At 42.0% G+C, this 22,272-nt stretch overlaps 1 protein-coding gene and 1 pseudogene across 9 annotated transcripts in view; one reads left to right on the top strand and one right to left on the bottom strand.

Annotated features, from left to right (window-relative positions):
* Positions 1-22,272, bottom strand: part of KLHL6 (kelch like family member 6) — a 148,201-nt gene that overhangs the window by 92,292 nt on the left and 33,637 nt on the right. For 4 of the 9 annotated variants that reach the window (XR_008297784.1, XR_003420803.2, XR_008297785.1 and 1 more), the window contains exon 1: positions 4,165-4,581. The exons of 2 other annotated variants lie outside the window; for them this stretch is intronic. Coding sequence is in view for 2 of the 7 variants with exons in the window: in XM_015063589.3 (XP_014919075.1) it covers positions 4,165-4,457 (293 nt within the window). In the remaining 5 variants the exon portion in view is untranslated. Of the gene's footprint in view, positions 1-4,164; positions 4,597-22,272 lie in introns of those variants that run through there. 3 more of the 9 variants (XR_008297786.1, XM_053221166.1, XM_027061347.2) reach the window with 3 other exon arrangements.
* LOC128315229 (60S ribosomal protein L21-like) lies at positions 12,059-13,259 on the top strand (annotated as a pseudogene).

The following is a 22,272-nucleotide window of genomic DNA, read 5'->3' as shown; positions in this document are numbered from 1 at the left end:
AATGATGTCGGTGAGGAAGATTCTGGGGGAAAATGGAACTGGTAGATTCTTTGATGCACTAGACCACATGAAAGATCATGGTGAGAAGATGTGAGCAAAAGATAGTCCCACAACTAAGCAAATGGAAAAAACAATGAATTATTAACTTCAGGAAAGACAAAAAGCTTTACATGAAACAAAATGTAATCATTTCACACAACTTGGTTCAACAAGAAAAATGTTTTCATGAACATCATGCAAATTCTTAATACAAACTTATCCAGGAAAAATGTGAAAACATTATACTGAGAGATTGTAGTAAAGGTCAGTGTATGGTAAGGGAGCTTGGAGTAAGTGCTAAGTCCTTATCAGACATACTAGGAAATCAGTAAATGATGTCTAACGTTGAGAAATCAAGAAATAGTAGCATAAGCATATTTTGAAGAAATATAAATATAATACCAGAAGAAACAGCTAAACATAAAAAATGGTGACTTTTGGTGAACAATCCTGAAGGGTAGAAGAGGTGAAGAGGAATTTTGTTTTTTCATTGTAAGTCTTTAAATCCTATTTGACTCTTTGTTAACTATCTGCATGCAGTACTTTGATAAAAATAAATTTTAATTTTAAAAAATATATATCTGAAAATTTGGCGTAGGTGGGTGGTTCATTCGGTTAAGCAACAGACTTCTTGATTTCAGCTCAGGACATGATCTCACGGTTCATGAGTTCAAGCCCCACATCAGACTCTGTGCTGAGCATGGAGCCTGCTTGGGATTCTCTCTCTCCGCCTGTCTCTACCTGTCACCTGCTCACACATGCACTCCCTGTCTCTTGCTGTCTCTCCCTCAAAATAAATAAATAAACATTTAATATATATACGTGAAAATTTGAAAGGCCGTGAAGAGACAGTTCACAGAAAAGAACTACAGACAATCCTTAAACATACAAAAAGACGTTTGAGCTTATTCAAAATGAGAGAAATGCAAATTAAAACAAAACTGAGATACTGTTTCTCATCTGTCATACTGGGAAAAATCCCGAAGTTGGAAGCTGTCTTCTTTTGGCAAGCCTGTCGGGAGTTCAAAATGACTGAACCCCTATAAAGGCGGATCTGGCATATATATCCACTTAAACTGCAGATGCATTTCTCCTTAACTCAGCAAACCCTCTTCTAGAAATGCACTCCCAGGTATTCCTGCACACATATAAAAATGACATATGTATAAGGTTATTCATTACAACATTGTTGTATGGCAAAAGATTAGAAACGAGGGGCGCCTGGATGGCTCAGTCGATTAAGCGTCCGACTTCAGCTCAGGTCACGATCTCGCAGTCTGTGAGTTCGAGCCCCGCGTTGGGCTCTGGGCTGAGGGCTCAGAGCCTGGAGCCTGCTTCTGATTCTGTGTCTCCCTCTCTCTCTGCCCCTCCCCCATTCATGCTCTGTCTCTCTCTGTCTCAAAAATAAAATAAACGTTAAAAAAAATAATAAAAAAAAAAGATTAGAAATGATCCAAATGTCTGTCAACAGGGGACTGGTTAAATAAACTGTGGTTCAGTCACTCCATGGAAAATATTTATGTTCTCAATGAATAAAGAAAAAGTGTACAAAATTTAATAGCCAGCTTCCAGGCCCTCCAAAGCAAAGAGGGCTGTGTCAGAAGCCTCTCAGACAGAGTAGGCTCTCTGCCCTTCCTAAGTGTGAGCATAAGAGGAACTTGGCTCTCTAGCCCTTTCAAAACCTTAGAAACTAAGCAAAACGGGTGGTGAGGCAATGTCAGACTTCATGTCAGTCCTAAGTCCAAATCCCACTCAGTCACTTTATTCACCGAGACACTCCGGGCTTTCATTCCTCATCTGTAAGTGGGCATAAAATTCCCTACCCTGCAGGGCTGCCGTGGGATGGTGTATGGGACACAGGTGGCACAGAGGTTTGCTCTCACTAAGTGCTCAACAACAGAAGTTATTATTAATAGCAGTTAATAGCAATACCGGAAAAAAGAATTCTGTCTCCAAGACTGTGTTCATTATAGGAGGAAAGTCATCCTGGAAATACCAAGATAAGAATCAAAAGTTGCTGCTCTGAAGAAAAGAAGGAATTTCCCTACGTGACCAGGCAGTTTTGGAAGAGAGTCTTCAACCATAGGCACACATGCACACTGTGTGGGTGCCTCCAGCATCTCATGGCCACCACCACCTTTGAGGGCTGGTACACACTTTCCCTAAGTATCCTACATCAGCAGGGTGGGAAGGACCTGGGCCTAAACACCTTCCATTTAGAATGAGAAACCCAAGGACCAGAGGAATCAATGATGTGCTTGAGAGCACACAGCCAGCGGTCCTGTTCCATAGGCAGGCTGAGCCACTAACTAAATTGCTAATCAGGCATACATTTGTATGACTGCCATTTTCCAGTGATTCAAAAGAGAATCAATAAATCTAAAAATGGATACTAAGTACATTGAGCTAAGTTGACTTTCATTCACTTCTGAAAGTGGTTGTTGATCAATGTGAAAGATACAACCAATACCGGTGGGGTGAGAAATGTTTATCTTTGTCATCCCAACTTTATGGCTGTACCTACATGTTACCTGTTATATACTTCCTCTGGAATGAAGCCCCAAATTTAGTGGCAATTTTTATTGCAGTAAAAACAAGGATTTCTAGAACGTGCCTAATCCCTACTCCAGCAATGATTACATTTGTAATGTTGGATTTCCATTTCCTCATCTGTAAAAGGGGACATCAGCCACCTCACCGCAGTGCTGCAAAAATAAAATCAGATACTATGTCTGTCTGGCACATGGCTGGCGCTACTTCCCACAAACCCAGGTGTCCCCTTGCCTTGTTTACATAGGGGACCTAATCAATCCCACAACAATCCATTGACACTGCTCTTTGAATTCCAAGTAAAAATTTCCCTCTAAGCATCTCAGAAAAAGTAAAAAGATAAAATACTTTTCATGATGTTTACATAGATAAATAGTTTTTACTTTCCTCAGAACCAAGAGTTAAGAAGAATCTCATTAAAAGGAATTGTAGAGGCGCCTGGGTGGCTCAGTCGGTTGAGCAACCAACTTTGGCTCAGGTCATGATCTCTCAGTTCGTGGGTTCGAGCCCCATGTCAGGTTCTGTGTTGACAGCTTGGAGCCTGGAGCCTTTGGATTCTGTGTCCCTCTCTCTTTCTGTCTCTCCCCCACTTGTACTCTGTCTCTCTCTCTCAACAATAAATGAATATTAATAAATAAATAAATTAGCTTAAAAAAAATGCTAAATGTATTTCTTTTTCAAGTTCCCCAGATACCTTCTTCATCCCCATTTCTCTTTGGGACTGTTTCCCACCATGTCTACATTGGTCTGGAGATCTCTGGATCCAGCCCTACTCACTGTGTTCCTGATTTTCCCACATTCCTATCCCAGGCATTTGCTCATGGTAAACAATAAATGGTTCTAAGCTGAACCAAACAGAATGAGGTGAAGATTTTCTACAAAGACATACTGAGCATCCACTATACCCTAGGCACTGTGTAAGACCCTTTCCCTCTCATATTTAATTATCACAACAATCCAGAGAGGTAATCATCATTATCCCCAATGTACAGATAACAAAACAGAAACTCAGAGCATGAAGTGACTTGCCTCAAGTCTCACTGTCAGGAAGGGAAGAGAGGGATGGAACCCAGGTCTCAGAGTGTGTTATATTTGGGAGCCTCTCCCTGCTAAAGCACCTTTGTTACTACGTTCTTTTCCAATCCACCCGCTGCACAACCAGATGCCCCTAATTTTCAGCAAGTCATTTGATAACTCCAAAAGAGGGGCCACAACATTGGTGAACAAAGACAACATCATGTTTCCAACACACTAGTCAGACCAAGGGGGAAAAAAATCCCCATGACTTCAGTAATTTTCCATCCTCTGAAACAATGACACATATACAGAAGATTTACCATAAATATAAACATTGCTTTCAAATGACACCAATCTCTCTTTTAATATGCCTTAAACAAATCTAAAATCTAAGGCTTAACAGCTTCCTTTCTTGTATCTGGAATAGACACATGAACCTAAATAGATACACAAAACATACATGCAACAACAGTCAACTAGTTAGATTGGGTTATCACATCAATATCGATTTTCCTTACAACCTGCACCCAATCTGACTGCAATCCTAGGCATGCTGACCTGAAATAGTTGCTGGCCGCGGCAAGCACCACGCGGTGGCAGGAGAATTCCTGAATGTCCACACACAAGATGACATCTGTCAGAGCATTTTCCACGCGGAGGGTGTCCAGGCCATTCTGCAGAATTAAGGAGAGTCCCGTGTCATCGAATTTTACCTTATCCCCATTTAAGATTTCTACCAGGTCTCCTCTTTTCTGGGAGGCCTCATCCGTAGAAGGTGCCAGCGGCCCTTCCAAACTCTTCTCTACCACGTCGCCCATGGTCCAGGCGCCCCCCTGTCCTGCCATCAACATCCAGACTGAAGGAGCGCCCAAGTTTCAGGCAGGTCACATTGCAGAAGTTGAGCGGATTTCCTGTGCAGAGCCCTCCACTTATCACCAGCTGTCACACGCACAACAGGAAGTCTCGTACTTTCTCATCCTGTTACTACAAACGCCAGTAACTTCTATTCTTCTTCTTTTTGTGAGTCAACAAAAGGTTGGAAATTACTTAGAAGAGGTGTGTATGAAGGGGCTCCAGAGGAGAAGGGGTGGCTTCCCAGAGTCTGCTATCAGTGCTGTGAGGCTATTTTGGTCCATCTCCCCCTCATATCCGTGAGCAGGAAGCTTCTGATTCTGGTTATTACATTCATACCTCTGGTGCTTTTATAATGCAAGTTGTCAATGATAGGATGTGCAGGGAACATTCTACATTCTTCCCCCTCCCTCTTCTCAGGAGTGTGGGACCCCATGATAAGCCCCCACGCAGTCCCTTGGGAACTTTGGAAAACCCACTTATCGCTGGCATTCTTGTTTATATCAGCATTGCACATGTTCTGTCTTTGTCTTCCTCCCTGCTCAGGGGAAAACAATGTCATTGCAAATATTAATGTTCCCCCCTACCAAGAAAGTCTATTGTTTCAGATATGTCTGTGTGGACAGAGAACAAATGATCTCCAGAAACTCCATCCCCAGGGTCTTCTCTCTTAGAAGACTAATCAGAGTAGGTCAACACCAGATTACCCTAGCAAGTCTCAAATTGGCCTAATCTCACTCAGCATCTACTGGCCATGCATCTAGTGGTACACCATGAAGCATCTTCATTACCTCTGCAGGTCTCTATTAAGTGATAATAATCATCTTTTAATAAACTCCCACTATATTATAGACTAGAGAAGTTAATTCACTCTAATGTATTCTAACCTTTATAAGAACCCAGTGGGGCAGATATGATTGTCCTCATTTTACAGAGAAGGAAACTGAAGTTCTGCCCAAGTGAGTGGCAGGACCCAGATCTGTTTGGCTTCAAAGCCCCTGTTTCCTCCACCACCATCAGGCTACCCAGAGCTGTAATATCATGTTGGTCATGACCCCCACATCTCCCACAGAAGGAATGGTAGGGCTTGCTTGCCATGGTTGCACCAGTCCACAATACCTAACCAAAGTGGCCTCTGCTGTCTGGCTCCTGCTTTCATGTACAGACAACACTAGTGTGTTGGTCTGACTGCACTTTCTAGCAGTGGGGAACACTGGCTGTCCTCGTGATCAACAGGGAGTCCCAATCCATTCTCTGCCCTGGTCAGTGGTGACTGAGCCTCCTCCACAGGTCCCAGTTCTGCCTCAGCTCTTCCTCTCTTCCATAGATACTTATTCCTAAGGTCAGGGTCTTTCATATCTCCCCTCCCACCAGACTTGTGCTTTATCCAGAGCTCTGTCAATCAAGATGCTTTGGCTTCAACAACAGAATAGTCCATCAAAAGTGGTTTAAACAGGGGTGCCTGGGTGGCTCAGTTGGTTAAGGGTCAACTTCAACTCAGGTCATGATCTCACAGTTCGTGAGTTCGAGCCCCACATCAGGCCCTCTGCTGTCAGCGCAGAGCCCACTTCGGACCCTTCATCTCCCTCTCTCTCTGTACCTCCCCTGCTCTTTGTCTCTCTCTCTCAAAAATAAATAAGCATTAGAAAAAAATTTTAAGTGGTTTAAACAACAGAAGTCTCACACTATAAGAAGGCAAATGTATGCAGTCTCAGGTTAATCCAGAAGCTCAGTGATGTCATCAATGACACAGAATTTTTCCATTTTCCCACTCTGTCACATTCTCAGTGTGACGGAGATGTCCCCTTATGATCACATAATAGCTGCCACAATACTAACCAGTCCAAAAGCAGGAAGAAGGGAAGTCCTCTTCTCCTTCATCTCTTTCTTTTTACCACAAAGAAAATATTTCCTAAAATCCCCATTAGGCTTCTCCTGGGTCACTAGACTACCAGAGATCAAACTCTAGGAAATACAAATGGAATAACATGATTGGCTTGCACCAAACATGATTTATCTGCTGGCTCCAGTCCACTTTCCCCAAGATCAAGGAGTAGATACCTGATAGCCAAACAAAATCAGGGTCTGTTAGCACAGAGGAGAGGGAAGGGCTGGTACATAGTTGACCTCCTGTGCCCATCACAGGGACGAACACACCTTGACTCTTCCTGCAGGCCTCAACTAGGAGGAACTCAGCACTTTCACCCAAATGACTCCAACCACCACCTCTGGTAGAGCTGAGGACAACACATGACCCAATCTCTCTCATGGCATCTTGTCCCCCAGAACCTCTCAAAGTATGAACAACACTGGCCATATTCAGCTCCACTCCAACTCCCCCTCAAATAAAACGAAATAAGAATAAAATTCAATTCTCCATTCATGATGGATCCCGTTCACCAAGCTCCCTTATTATTTTTCACATACCTTGCAAGTCCACCCACCCCATTCCCTTGACATAAGCAGATAACTGTTACCTTTTCCCCAACCCCACATTTTCCTAGTAGGGATGTATTCACAGACTTGTACTGTAGGTGTGGTAATACCTACAATTAGATTTAGTGCAAACGTAAAAAACACAACCAGTTTGGCATCCATGTCAACCTGGATATGCTCTGAGATTTAGCATTAACCGACAAATATTCTTTATAGATATTCTTTATAGCCACAAAATGTACAAGCCACTGGCAAAAGCTTTAATACTGGGAAAACAATCTAATTATATCTTATTAGGCTAGTTAGTTGGCTTTATAATGCTTATAAGGAATAGATTCTGTCTCCATACAAATGGGTAGCTTCACTCAATGGAAATCTCTATTCCTAAAACCACAGATTGCCCCTTCTGACCCCAGTCAACTTTCTTCTCTAACACAACTTATCGTGATAGAAACAAGTGTTAAGTCAGCTACAAAGGAAAAGCCACTGTTCTGTCATGTTAACTTAATGCTACTAAAGCTCTCATTTATAGAGTATCAACTATGCTTCAAGAACTATGAGAGGCATTTTATGAACTCTGTTGCGCTTAATCTTCCCACCAATCCAGTGTAGTTAAGTTTTATGAACTCCATTTTGGAGACATGGAGACAGGTAAGATCACATAATTAGTATCTTGTCCATAGCCCCTCAGTACATCCTGGAGGTCACCCACAGAAAGTTCCCAGAAGCACACCAATAGCATCACTCTGCCTGAGAGAGTTTTCCAGCTACAAGAGCATGTGGGCTCACCAGAGGTGCCCCCCAGACTGACCTGCAACTGAAAGCCAGAAGTTGGTAGATAAAAACGCTAGCTTCCTTGTCTCTTCATGGGACACTACTGAGTGCATTCTACCCTGTCTATCATAAGACTCTCAGAGCACTGAGCTCTAGTTGCTCATAGTAGTAACCCATTCATCCTCTCACTTCCCCACCCTATCACTGTGCTTCTCAAATAAACTACCTGTAGCCGGTCCTTGTCTAATATCTACTTTGTGGTGAAGACAAATTAAGACACATAGCTACTGAATGACAGAACTGAGATTTGAACTCGGGTCTGGCTGATTCTAAAGCCCAACGTTTTCACCTTCCACTGTTCCCCAATGACCCAGTAGAATCATAATCTCCAACAGAGGCTTTCCCAGAAACACTTCAGTGTAACTGTGACTTTGATCAAAGTTAGAGGACCCCACCTTCCAGTCCCCTGACCTGAGAGTCTCTCTCTACCAACCCCACCAATGTCCAGTCAGCTCTATCTCCTGCTGTCTGCTGCTGCACTTCAATCAACGCTCAAGCACCTAACTCATCACTGACAGAAGGACTTCACAAAGTCAGTTGAGACCGTGTTTACCTTTTTAGGAAATAGTCACAACTGCAAGGGCACCAAAGCATCACAAGCTACACCTGCAGTGCTCTGGGCCTCTGCCTGCCATATTTTCAGGGCCACACTTCCTTGAACATCACCACTGCCAACAACACTGCTTCTGCTGCTGTATCCCAGAGAAGGGGAAGACCCCTTTTTTCTTTTTCTGAGCAAAGAGCACTGGTATACCGGGCTGAAGGAAGATTCAATAAAAAACATGCCTCAGAAGTTAGAGATGGTGTATTGCCCCTGGGAGCTTTAGGGACTTATTTCCTCCTGAAGCCATTTGCTTATCACTTCTCGGGCCTTTTGGCTAAGATCAAGTGTAGTATCTGAAGCCACTCACTTATATATATTCCAACGCAGAAAAGGAAAAGTAGAGACTGCTCGCCCCCTCCCCAGAGAGGATTTGTTTACATTCCAGAATAAAGGTTTCTCTCTCAGGAGGAGGAGGAGGAGGAAATGGCCTCACATGCCTGTGCTATCCATATAAGCTGAGTCTTCCAGTTTCAGTGCTTATCTCCTGTGGTGCAGCCCCACTGCACATTATCTAAAGAAATAGGGATGCAGGGAATTGGTAAGAAGATGATCTGTGAGTAATAAATGATCTTTTCTCTGATTCAGAGACCTCGTATTTCCTGTCAGAAGAAAAAACTGAAATATATACACACATACACATTTAACATGAGTTCATTTTCACTTGATTTCTCCAGGATGAGCAGCAGAGTGAACAAAGAAATATTTGCTTCAGGGTCTAAATGCTACCAAGGGAGACCTGGACTTCATACTTTCCTTACTGCCTGCAAAATGCCTATTTATCCTTCAAGATAAATGTCTCTCTTGTCTTCCTAAAGCTTCCCCAACATACCTACATTTATTGCAAGTCTTGCGTGTGTGTTCATGCTTCTGCAGATGCACTAAAGCACTGTATTGTCATTAGTCTGGCTCACGGTCTGTCTCCCCCAGTAAGCTGTGAGCACACAAGTCAAGTCATTCTACATCCCAGAGTCTGGCACAAGCCCAGTTACATATGATTCAGTCAAGTAATATGGGGCGGATAGACAGATTTCATGGTTGGATGAAAGAATAATCAAAAACTGGAACAAGAGCTCTGCCTTGGTAGCCAGTGGCTCTCTTAAGAGGAGTTCCTGCATGGCTGAGGTAATGTGTGAGCTGACCCAGGAGGACAAGAAGAATTTGTGAGGAGAGAAAAAGGGGAGGGGAAAGGAAGAATGAACACACTCAGAGGTATAAAAGAACAAGGAGTATTTGGAGAACTACAAACCATTAAGTAGAACTAGAAGACAAGGTGTGTGAGGGGGTTGGGGTTGGAGAATGGGGTACAATAGTAAGAGAACAAGCCAGTGAGCCATGCCCTCTGGCAGCAATGTGAAACTGGAGCATGCATCAGCATTACCTGGGCCCCAACCCCAGACTTTCTAATTAGGTGGATCAAGGGTGGTGTCTGAGAATTTGCATTTCTAACAAGCCACAAGTGGTGCTACTGCTGCTGGTCCTGGTCCCAGGTCTATTCCTTGAGAACCATTGTTATATGTGAATCTGTCAGAGGCTCTGTAGGTATTTAACAAAGGGAAAAAGAAGGGCTCTGATACAGGATTTGGAAGGCCATCAGGTGGAAGAAAGTAGAGGATGACTCCAGTGAATCAAGAAAGACCCAACAGAAAAGAGTTACAGGCAGGCCACTTGGGGTCTGATGTGAAGAATTCTCAAATCCTTAGCGTCCTCCCCGGCTGGCCTACAACTGCTTCAAACAACAGATCATGAAATAAACCCAGATGATTATGTGACTCACGCAACGTCAGCTAGTAATTAGCTGAAATGGGGCAAGAATTCAGGACGTGCAGCTCCTGAGCCAGTGCTTTATCCACCTCAGGCTCAAGGAGCACAATCAAGACTTTGTATGTTTGTGCTTGTAAGTGGGAGGTGACTGGAACGTCCACCTATGCCTCAAATAAGAGTAGCCTTACCTTCTGTTCTGTGATCTCCTTCTGGTTCCAGAGGACAGAGAACCTACAGCCTCTACTTCAGGTCAGGTTCACTTGTGTATCCCCAGCCTATGGGTGGTGCACCCCAGTCTCTGCCACTCCCATCCTGCAGACGCTATGGCTTGGTCTCTCTCCTCCCTGCCTGATTCAAGGCTGCCCAAGGCCCCTAGCCCCTGCCCATCAGAGGCCTAGCCCTGGGCCCCTCAAGCCAACTCCTCTTGACAACCTGGTCCCAGCATAATAGTAACAAAAGATAAATGCTTTCATAAGAGAATAACGAGCTGGGGGGTTGCAGGAGTCAGAAACGGGAAGTTGGAAGGTTGCATGAGAAGGAACATAAGGCTGATCTAAGTGGCGAGCCCAGAAACCAAAATCTGAGTACAGGGCCAAGCCCAGAGCCAACTGTTTCATAATTTAAATCTGGAGGTGATTATTTTTAAAAGATCTGTGTCAAGGCTTCATTTTCTGTTACAAATGCCACATACAGCAAACACTTTCCATAGTCTAAATTTGTATGTTTTAGTCAACACAATGAAAGACTTTAGTTTTCCCAAACTCTATTCAGAGCCACCTTGCCAGGTCCCTAAGCATCACTCTGGAGTGTCCTTTGCAGACCTGAACTTAAGGAAGGCCAGGGGTTCCTGAGACCCCCACCAGGTGGTTCTGAGTAACCTCCTTCTGCAACAATGTCCACAAAATAGGGAGTCAAAATTTGGAAGTGACTTCTTGAAGGCAGCTGTGAGTCCAACCAAACCTGCTGCAAGCCCTAAGGTGGTCCCAGGGGCCAACAGCAAAAGTGAAGACTGACCCTCAACAAATGGCAAAATTGGAGAATTTTGTCCTTAATATGCCAGCCCACATCCCATATATTTATATTTATTTTTTAATAATTTTTGTTACTTTTTTCTGATTATAAAACAATAATAAATCACCTTCTTGAAAACTTGGAAAGTTCAGGAAAAAAAACTAAAATTAACATTTGGTGTGCTGGAATAGACTTTAACTAACTAGAGAGAGTTGTGTCTATTTATTCCCAACTTCAGGTTAAGTGATACCATGTTGGTTGAAATTGGCCACAATAGGAGTATTTACATCATAGAAATTGGCAAGTGTTATAAACCAGAGGCTTTTTGTTTGTTTGTTTGTTTGTTTGTTTAAAATCCAGTTATTAAACATATACCACCTTCCCCTTTAGACTATTCAAGGTCCTGAGGTGACCTTGAATCTGGACCACTCTCCAGCTCCAGTTAAGACTCTAATTATCAAATTTCAGAGAAATTCTGAATTTCTATATCCCTAAATCCCCCTTTCTCAAGGTAGCTTGACTGAGCCTCTCTGCTCCTTACAACCAAATGGGCTTGCTTAGACAGAAACAAAGCAATATCAGGATGTTCTTCTGTCTGACCCACACACTAACCACCATACGACCCTTCCTCCACAGACTCCAATGTGGGCCTCACCTCCAAGCACTCACTATGGAAACATCTACAGCCCAACTTGGTACCTTCTAGCTTCTACACCTGCCCTCATGGCAATTCCAGTTTTCTCAAAAAGAGAATTTCCCAAAAGACACTTATTTTTGAACCATTTATCTTCATGTACCTCTCACTCATTGCCCCATTATGTTTTTTTGTCCCAGTTTGCCTCTTGGCCAAATTTGCTCAAGATATTAAGAGGTTCTTTTTCTTCCTTCCTTCCTTCCTTCCTTCCTTCCTTCCTTCCTTCCTTCCCCCAAACCACCATATTCCAATAATTCACCAAAATGACTAACACAAAAGGAAAGAGGCACCCACTATGTGTTCTCCAAGCTTTTTAGAAAACATGGACTTGTTCCTTTGGCCACATACATCTGCATATAGAAGAAGGGCAATGTTGTAGACATTAAGGGAATAGCACTGCTCAAAAAGGAATGCCCCACAAATGTTCCCATGGTAAAACTGCAGGAGTCTACAATATTACCCAGCATACTTCTGGCATTGATATAAGCAAACAAGTTAAGGGCAAGATTCTTGCCAAGAGAATTAATGTATACATTGAGCAAATTAAGCATTCTAAGAGCCAAGATAGCTTCCTGAAATGTGTGAAGGGGTATGATCTGAAAAAGAAGAAAACCAAAAAGAAAAGTACTTGGGTTCAACTTGTCGGGGAGGAGGAAAATTTTATCCCTAGCCTGCTTGGTTCTTTCAGCTTGTGTAATAATTAAATTGGCACAAGATAGATAAAAAGGGGGGAAAAACAGATTCAATTCATATGTATGGAGATCCCACAGATAAAAGAAGTAACCAAGGCAGGTAGCTTTTATACTTTTTAAACAAAGAAATAAATTTCTGATGAATTGATAAGACAAACTTAGGTTTGGTTATTAATTAGTGGAGAATCTAAATTTTTTTTTTAACGTTTATTTATTTTTGAGACAGGGAGAGACAGAGCATGAACAGGGGAGGGTCAGAGAGAGAAAGAGACACGGAATCGGAAACAGGCTCCAGGCTCTGAGCGGTCAGCACAGAGCCCGATGTGGGGCTCGAACTCACGGACTGTGAGATCGTGACCTGAGCCGAAGTCGGCCGCTTAACCGACTGAGCCACCCAGGCGCCCCAATTAGTGGAGAATCTAAACAGAGTTTGCTTACATAGCCTTCTTGGCCTTCAATTTCCAATCTCTGACTGTACGGATGTCTCTATACCTCTGGGTACAGGGAAGTTACCTTCCACATGATAGATTTATTTCCTGCTTTCTGGAGACAAAAGAAGGTTAGAGTGTTCCTCTCACACTGGCTGTTTCTTAAGTAACTTCAATTCAGAATAATCAATATGCCTCTATAGCACATCTTATTACAACCTTCCCAGAGCCCCAACAAACCAAAATGCCAGCCTGCTCCAACCAGAGAAGCATACTTTGTAAAAATCAACACAAAGGAACCTGAACTTCTAGGACCCATTCCTTATGAATTCATGGCGTAATGAGGTGTATAAATAAATAAATAAATAAATAAATAAATAAATAAAACTCTGGACTGTTTTTAAAAAGGCAGTGGGGGGTATTAAGGGCTCTGGCAGCAGCCGTCAGGTTTGAAGTTTATGGAAGAATATTAGCCCTGGAAATAAGCTGGAGGAGTGAGGCAAGACTCCAGCCCTGAAGGAATAGCAATACCAAACGTGGTACCCAGAAGACAAAGAACTAGAGATAGGCATAAGGTTAAAGTAAGGTCAGTTTATTGAAAGGATTTTAAGAACAGGTCAACGTCTCAGTATCTTTATCTGTACATTGGCGGTAGCAATAGTGTCCACCTCCAGGTGTTGTGAAAAAGGGGAAATGAATGAATATATGTGATTCCTTTAAAACAATGTCTGACATATATGAAGCCCTATGTAAGCATTAGTTATTATTATTCAAAACTTTCTATATAGGGGCGCCTGGGTGGCTCAGTTGGTTAAGCATCTGACTTCGGCTCAGGTCACGATCTCACCGTTTGTGAGTGCGAGCCCCGCATCGGGCTCTATGCTGACAGCTCGGAGCCTGGAGCCTGCTTCGGATTCTGTGTCTCCCTCTCTCTCTGCCCCTCCCCCATTTGTGCTCTGTCTCTCTCTGTCTATCAAAAATAAATAAACCTAAGGGGTGCCTGGGTGGCTCAGTCAGTTACGTGTCCGACTTCAGCTCAGGTCATGATCTCACGGTCCCTGAGTTCGAGCCCCGCATCGGGCTCTGTGCTGACAGCTCAGAGCCTGGAGCCTGTTTCAGATTCGGTGTCTCCCTCTCTCTATGCCCCTCCCCTGTTCGTGCTGTGTCTCTCTCTGTCTCAAAAATAAATAAACGTTGGGGCGCCTGGGTGGCGCAGTTGGTTAAGCGTCTGACTTCAGCCAGGTCACCATCTCGCGGTCCGTGAGTTCGAGCCCCGCGTCAGGCTCTGGGCTGATGGCTCAGAGCCTGGAGCCTGTTTCCGATTCTGTGTCTCCCTCTCTCTCTGCCCCTTCCCCGTTCATGCTCTGTCTCTCTCTGTCCCAAAAATAAATAAACGTTGAAAAAATAAATAAATAAAATAAACGTTAAAAAATTTTTTTTAAATAAATAAATGTAAAAAAACATTTTTTAAACCTTTCTATATAAAAGAAAGTATGTGTATTTCAGTCTAAATCTGACTTCTGGCTTCAGACCAAAAACTCTTTCAGTACAATGACCTTTGTTAGTACCTACAGGCTATCTATTGTCCCCATGTTATCTTGGCTAATTTCCATATAGTCAGTGTAGAGAGGCCCATAGACCACCATCTCCCCAAGGAAATAAACATTCCCATTACTCCACCCTGTGCATCAGAAATATTGTTCTACCCAGAGTCACAACAATTCATAGAAGAATTTATCCATTGGGAAATTCTTCCCAGAAGTAACCCAGTCTAATCAGAGGCAATTTTAAAATATATTATTTCAATTATATTAATATATGTAATATATTAATATATGTTAATTACAAATACAGTTGACCCTTAAACAACATGGGGATCAGGAAACACCAAACTCTGTGCAGTTGAAAATCTACATATAACTTTGACTACCACCAAAAACTTAACTAAGTAGCCTACTGTTGACCAAAAGCCTTACCAATAATATAAATCATTGAGGAGTGCATGGGTGGCTTGGTCGGTTAAGCGTCTGACTTTTGGTTGTGGGTCAGGTCATGATCTCATGGTTTGTGGGTCTGAGCCCAGCATCAGACTCTGTACTCCCAATGCGGAGCTGCTTGGAATTCTCTCCCTCTCTCTGCCCCTCCCCTGCTCATGCTCTCATTCTCTCTCCCTCTGTCTCCCTCTCCCTCTCTCAAAATAAATAAATAAAGTAAAAAAAAAAAAATAACATAGTTAATTAACACATTTTTCATATTATATGTATTATAATACGTATGTATTATACACTGTATTCTTACAATAAGGCAAGCTAGAGAAAAGGAAAGGTTATAAAGAAAATCATAGAGAGAAAATACATTTACAGCACTGTACTGTAAAAAATCTGCATATAAGTGCACCCATGCAGTTCAAACCTGTGTTGTTCAAGGGTCAACTGTATATTAATACACTATAGATGACACTATTACTATAGAAAGCATCGTTTGTTAAGATGTTACTGGACTAAGTGCTCTGTATGCTTTGTGTTATCCTATTTCCTTTTATCCTGATGCCTTGATAAAATAGATTATTTTCTCCTTTTTAAACCTGAGGAAACCAAGACTCCAAACTGAAGTTGGGCACTTTATCCCAAGTTACACCGGCTGTATTAGGGAAGTCAAGTTATAGCATCTGATTTGCCCAGGCCATAATTTAATGGAAAATTCCTAGCCCAGACCAATGTTGCCCAGGAAGCCATTTAGGGTACTACATGACTCTGCTACTCCCCTTTGCTATTTGGACTAGAGTGGGTGCACCCATCCAAAGGTATACATAGAGAGTGTATATAGAGATTAGTTTAGGGACACAAAGAGCTGGCTCAAAAAAATCCAACAGGACAATTAGAGACACTCTCTCTAATTTGAAATAAGAAACACAGAGTTTGCCATTTGAGAGAATAAATAGGAGGTTAAAGGAAGCATAAAGAAATATCAGATGATAGAGTCAGAACCAAACTAAAGCCATTTCAAGCCAACTTTTGAAAAGCAGAAGAGATGCAGAAGGTAAGTAAGCAGAGAGAGCAGAAAGACCTGGAAGGTACGAAGAGAAGACTGAAGCCAACATGAAGACAGAAGCTGAGACAGGTCACTCTGAAACTAGGTAGAAAGTCATAGGCTCCTGTTGCTGAAGCCTTGAGGCCACTCTGATCCTGAAACCACCCTCCAGCCTTAGTTAGGGCTCTGCTCTTGGGTTTTAGAGAGATTTCTGCCTAGATCGCACTTTTCTTGAAGTAACTTTATTGAAACTGTTCCTTACATCCAAAAGGACCTCAGTGGAACAGAAGCAGAGCAGTGCTGTAAAGCTCATCTCTCTGCTCCCACATATTAACGACTGTCCTATCTTTCTCCACAGACCAGAGATGTCTCCAGGTACAGAAATGGGCCTTGAAAGAGGATCAGATGTCATAGCTGTGGCCAGTACTATTTCAGATCCTTTATCCATATCCAACTCTAAAGTAGACTTTCCAAATGAAGAATCACAGAATAAACTGGAAACAGCAAAAATTCCAAGGAGTGGGTTTTGTCAAAGAATAGTCCTCAAATATTCACTTATTGTTAAGCAGGGGGAAAAACAGTAGATAGACTATGTTTCCATTTTTTGCAAATATGAGTGTATATAGAAGACCAGAAGTAAAGGCATTTGCTTATTCCTCAAATGTTTATTGAGTATGTTCTAGGTGTTCAGGATACCATAGTGAGCAAATATTGTCACATTTCCCACCCTCAAGGAGCTCCCAGTCCAGTGAGGTAGGACCTACATTAAGAAACAAACACACACGTATGGAGTGTGGAATCACTATATTGCACTTCTGAGACTAATATTACACTGTACATTAACTAACTGGAATTTATTTATTTTTTTAGTTTATTTTGAGAGAAAGAGACAGCGTGAGCAGAGAAGGGGCAGAGAGAGGGAAAGAGAGAATCCCAAGCAAGCTCCACACTTTTCAGCATAGAGCCCCACACGGGGCTTGATCCCATGAACCATGAGATCATGAACTAAGCTGAAATCCAGAGTTAGATGTTCAACCGACTGAGCCACCCAGGTGCCCCAACTAACTGGAATGTAAATAAAAGCTTAAATAACAAACAACACACACACACACACACACACACACACACACACACATTGCACATTCTAAATGCTGTGATGGAGATGTGCTTGGTGGAGAACCTTTATCAGGGACAATTTGACCTGGTTAGGGAGGTCAGTGAAGGCTTCTCTGGTGACTGAGCTGTGATGGACGACTGTGCAGTACCTACATAAAGATCTGTCTCAGCAGGGACTACAGTGTGGGCAAAGCCCAGTGGTATGAGGGACTACAGCAAGTATAAGGAACTTAAAAAAGGCCATGTGGCTGAAGTAAAAAAAAGCTGGGCAGAGAATGGTGTGGGATGGGGCTAGAGAGGTAATAGGGCCAGGTCATGCGGGGCATTATATGCCAGGGTCAGAAGTCTTTACTGCTGAGGGACTGGGGAAACAAGTGAGGGTGGGTATGGAAGATATCATCAGATTTGCACTTTGAAAATATTTGTCTCTGTATGGGGAACAAATTACGAGGGGCCAGCATGAGGCAGCTAGAAGAGAAAAGAACCAGTGTGGAATCGATCATAATCCACGTGGCCTATGATGGCAGCATGGATGGGGGAGTAGTGCTGAGAATATAAACAAGTAAAGAATCTGAGGCATATAGAAAAATTAAAATCAATAGAATTTCACGTAGGATTGGATGTGGAATGTAAAGGAAAAAGAACTTTCAGAATGGCTGAGGTTTCTAGCGTGAACAGCTGGAAGACACCAACACTCTGATATGGGAAACATGTGCTAAGGGGAACAGGTTTGGGTGAGAGGAATATGAGTTTATTCTTGGTCATGCTGAATGTGGACTCTAGGACATTCAAGATGTGCTATCAAGTGAGATGTTTGATACAGAGTCCGGAGCTCAAAGGAGAAGTGTGGATTGGAGATAAAACTGATGTACTAAAACATGAAAAGTGGTTCTTTCTGGATGATAAGCTTTTGTATCTTTTGTTTTATTCTTTGTACTTTTCTGCATTTCTCATGTTTTTAGCAATGAAAAATAATTTTTTTCTAAACAGACTTTTTAAAAAGAGTAAAATTTTCCCTGTGCTTGTAGCAAAGAGGAGTTCTCTACTTCTCATAACTGGCATTAGTAACCTCAACAGGAATGTCTCTAGAGTGAGGAAAGTCAAATTAATTTAACATTAATAACTCTTTGGCAATACCGTATTTCTTTTACATGGGTCTACAGAGATCTAGGCATCTTCCAAACTGTAACTTGTCCTAATCAGATTTATACAACAGAAGGAGGTCCAGCATGCAGATAGATGGTCGAGTTTGGTATTCAGGTGTCCCCCTGATAACTGAGGCATTTTAAGAAGTCCAATAAAAAGAAATATTTTGCCCCTCATACTGGAGATGAACCAACTGACAAGTAAAACAAAGAGTTAGGAGATGTGGGCCAAATACCTGTGTACTAGCTAAGCTGGGGAGACAAACTGTATAATCAACAGATTATCTACCCAGTTGTGGCAACACTGAAACAGAGCCAGCCCCCCACTCTCACCACCTTATCCCCAGAATTGCAAAACACGTTAGAATAGCCAGAAACCAAAGGAAGAGGAGAGGAAGACTCTGGATCGTGCACACACAGTTTCTACCTCCTCACTCCTCACTCACCATTTTCCTTGAGGCGCAATGAGGGAGGGAGGATGTATGGATGGAGAAAAGCCAGGGGTGAAAGGCTAATACCAGAAGTGAGGTGCACTCACACTCACCAACACCCACTATGAGTTACTGTATTTAGCATCAGGTTTCTAAATCAAGCTCAATCATGTATAAGATACTATGCTATCCATGTGCATTTGGATAGAGTCTGAGTCCCTGGTGACTAGCAATAAGTCAACACCAGCTAATCTCTAGCAGAAATTGAATTTGTTAACACAATATTGGATGCATAATTCTTGTTTGGATCCTGGATTCAAATAGAAAAACAACATTCATATTCCCAGCAGCATTATTCACAATAGTCAAAAAGCGGAAGCAACCCAAGTTCACTGACAGATGAATGGAAAAACAAGATGTGGTATTTACATAGGATCGAACATTATGCTGCCTGAAAAATGAAGGAAATCCCTATCATGTGCAGTAACATGGATGAACTTTGAGGAAACTATGCTAAATGAAATAAGCCAGTCACAAAAAGATAAATGCTGCATGATTCCACTTATGTGAGGTACCTAGAGTAGTCAAAGTCATAGAGACAGAAAGTAGAAGTGTTGCTCCCACAGGGGCCATTACTCTGCAATGGGTACAGAGTTTCAGTTTTGCAAGATGAGAAGGGTTATGGACATTGGTGCACAACAGTATGAATATATTTAACACTACTAAATTCTACACTTAAAAATGGTTAACATGGTAAAAAAAAAAAAGCAACAAGAACAACAAAAACAGCTAAAAAAAAGTTTTCTTTCTAGTTTTAACACATTGAGAATATTGCACATGCATTATTCCACAGTTCCAAAAGTACTAACATCAAATGTCACATGTTTCAATATATTGTTAGATCAAACACTATTGAAAATTGACTTAGGTTTGAAATAGAAAATTAATCAAAGTTGAGTCTTGGGATATTTGAGATAATCTAAGACATTTCCAATTATGTATGAATTCATCTTAGCACAAAAGTGGTATTAAAGGTTTGATTGCATTGCCCAAAAAACATAGCTACAAAGGATGTTTTAAGGACTAAGGAAAATTTAAACATGAACTATACTCAGTGATTTTATATCAAGGTTAAGTTTCTTGCATGTGATAATAGCATTATAGCTATGCAGAACAGTGTCCTTGTACTCAGCTGATACATGTGGTTTTTAGAGTGAAGCATCATACCTGCCACTTACTTTCAAATGGTTCAGCAAAAGAAAATATTTTATAGAAAGAGAGAGATAAAGCAAAGAGTATATGGGAGTTCATCATACTATTCTTCTATACTTTAAATTTAAAATGTTTGGAGGGTGTATGGGGAGCACAAAATCTCCAACTTAGAAGAATGATGCTTGAGAGGCAGACAAGAACAGGCTCAAAATCACTCTGAAGGATCAGCCTGTGAGGACACCCTTTTCCTCACCCTCCAAGCATAGGATGCTGCAGCATGGCAGCAGTAATACTGCTGGGGCAGGGCATGGAATGCCACCATCACACCCATGCCATCGCTCCCCCCAAGGACTCGGTCTTACAACAACCTTCAACTTGAGTAAATAAATCCAGCAGAGATGGTCACCTCTGGGTATACCATTAGAATTAAAGTGTGAACCTGATAAGCTGATGATAAGACAAGGCGTAGCTTGGGGCAGAGGAGTTGGGGAACGGGGACTTCCAATCAATGTCATTCTGAAACAGCCAGGTGGCCTTCTCACCCTTAAGACACTTCACCCAGGGTAAAGAAATGTGATCAAGTCTGTTTGAAGTTTCAAGCTACAGAATTTCAATACACATTTAGACGACAGATGAAAAATAAGAAAAACATTGAATTAATAAAATCTACTTTTTCTGCATCTCCATTTCAAGGGAAACTTTCATGTATATCTATGGGTATATCATCCACATTATCCAGAGATTTCTGAATTAACTTATGTTCTTCTAGCCTTAACATACTGGAAACCTGATACAGTAAATATGATCCAGTAGCTCTTTTCTTTTATGATTCTTTAAAACTTTGGGGCACCTGGGGGGCTCAGTTGGTTAAGTGTCCAACTTCGGCTCCGGTCATGATCTCATGGGTTGTGAGTTCTGGCCCCATGTTGGGCTCTGTACTGACAGCTCGGAGCCTGGAGCCTGCTTCGGGTTCTGGGTCCCCTCTCTCTCTGCCTCTCCCCTATTCATGCTCTGTCTCTCTGTCTCTCAAAAATAAATCAACCTTAAAGAAAATTTTAAATAAAAATATGTAGAAATATTTTAACACATTCCAAAGCCATTTAGGAAAGACTTTTACACGATCCCCGTATTGGGTTAACAGTGCTGCTGCTCAGCACTGTGGATATATATAAATGAAAAGAGAAAATATTAAATGTGCCCTATATAACCAGCAGTCTATCTATAACATAATTAGTCATCATATCAGCCCTTCCAAGTACAGAGATGACAACAGATGTTGGTGCGGGGTGCATACAAAGTAAAGGTCCTTGCTCACTCCGAACCTCACATTGCCACTTTGCAAACTGCCTCCTCCAGCATGGCATGTGAGAAGGGGAAGATGTATTAACCAGTTCAACCTGGGGGTTGGAAAATTTAGCCATCACTTTCTCAGAGGGATAATTGGGATTTTGAGTTTTTATGCCTAGAGAAAGGATCCTGGTGTGGAGAGAGGGTCAGGAAATCCATCATCCCATTCTAAGGGGCGAGAGGCTCTGCTTGAGCAGCAAAGAACATCACTGGAAAAGGTCCAAACTCTAGTGTGCATTTTAATCCCCATTACTGCATTTCCCAGTGTGGCACTGGACAATTTGCTTAACTTTGCAGATCATCAGATTCTTCACCTGTAAGATGGCTTCACCATCTCATAGCATTGTTGCGGTTATTAAAGGAGAGATCAGTGTATAAAGCCCTCAGCACTGCACCTGACATGCAGTAGTGCTAAATAGATAACTATTATTAAGTAACGAAAGTTTCAAAACCTCAGTAAAGAAGAGCAGAGACATAAATTCCCTCCAGACGTGAGAACCATTTTGGCCACTGACTGACTGACTGACATGTAAATCATGTCTAACCCTCTCAAAATAACCCACCTTAACGGAAAGTCATTTCTATGTCTAAATTGGACAAAGTATACCCCTTTCACCAGGCTGTCCCTTTATATATGGATTCTGATCTGGGTCATCAACGGGTCGGAGAAGACACTGGCTATGGGGAGTTGAAACAGGCCCTTTTCCAGAATTGAAGTTTAAGTTTAATTAATTTGCATTAAATGTCAAGCATGGCCCAGCCACAGTGCTGGATACTAAGTGGATACTAAGAGATACAGAGGTGACTAAATAGCCCCCAGTCTTGCCCTCAAGATGCTCCCAGCCTAATGAGGCCAGCATGTGAAGAGGAAAACTGAACAGAATATGAAACATACAGGCTACTGTGATTAAATAAGATACCCTAAATTTTATGGGGCCTTTTGGACCTAATCTTTATATATTTTCAACATTTTATTTTGTTCTGCAGTTTAGTTATTTTCCTTAACAATTAAACTCTCAGCAAGTAGGCTTAAGTCCAATGAACATTCAAATGAAAACAAAATTCATCACTTT

Source organism: Acinonyx jubatus, chromosome C2 (assembly GCF_027475565.1).
Source record: "Acinonyx jubatus isolate Ajub_Pintada_27869175 chromosome C2, VMU_Ajub_asm_v1.0, whole genome shotgun sequence".
In the NCBI taxonomy this organism is placed as follows: domain Eukaryota; kingdom Metazoa; phylum Chordata; class Mammalia; order Carnivora; family Felidae; genus Acinonyx; species Acinonyx jubatus.
The sequence above is the reverse complement of the archived record's forward strand: the minus strand, read 5'-3'. Positions and strand labels throughout refer to the sequence as shown.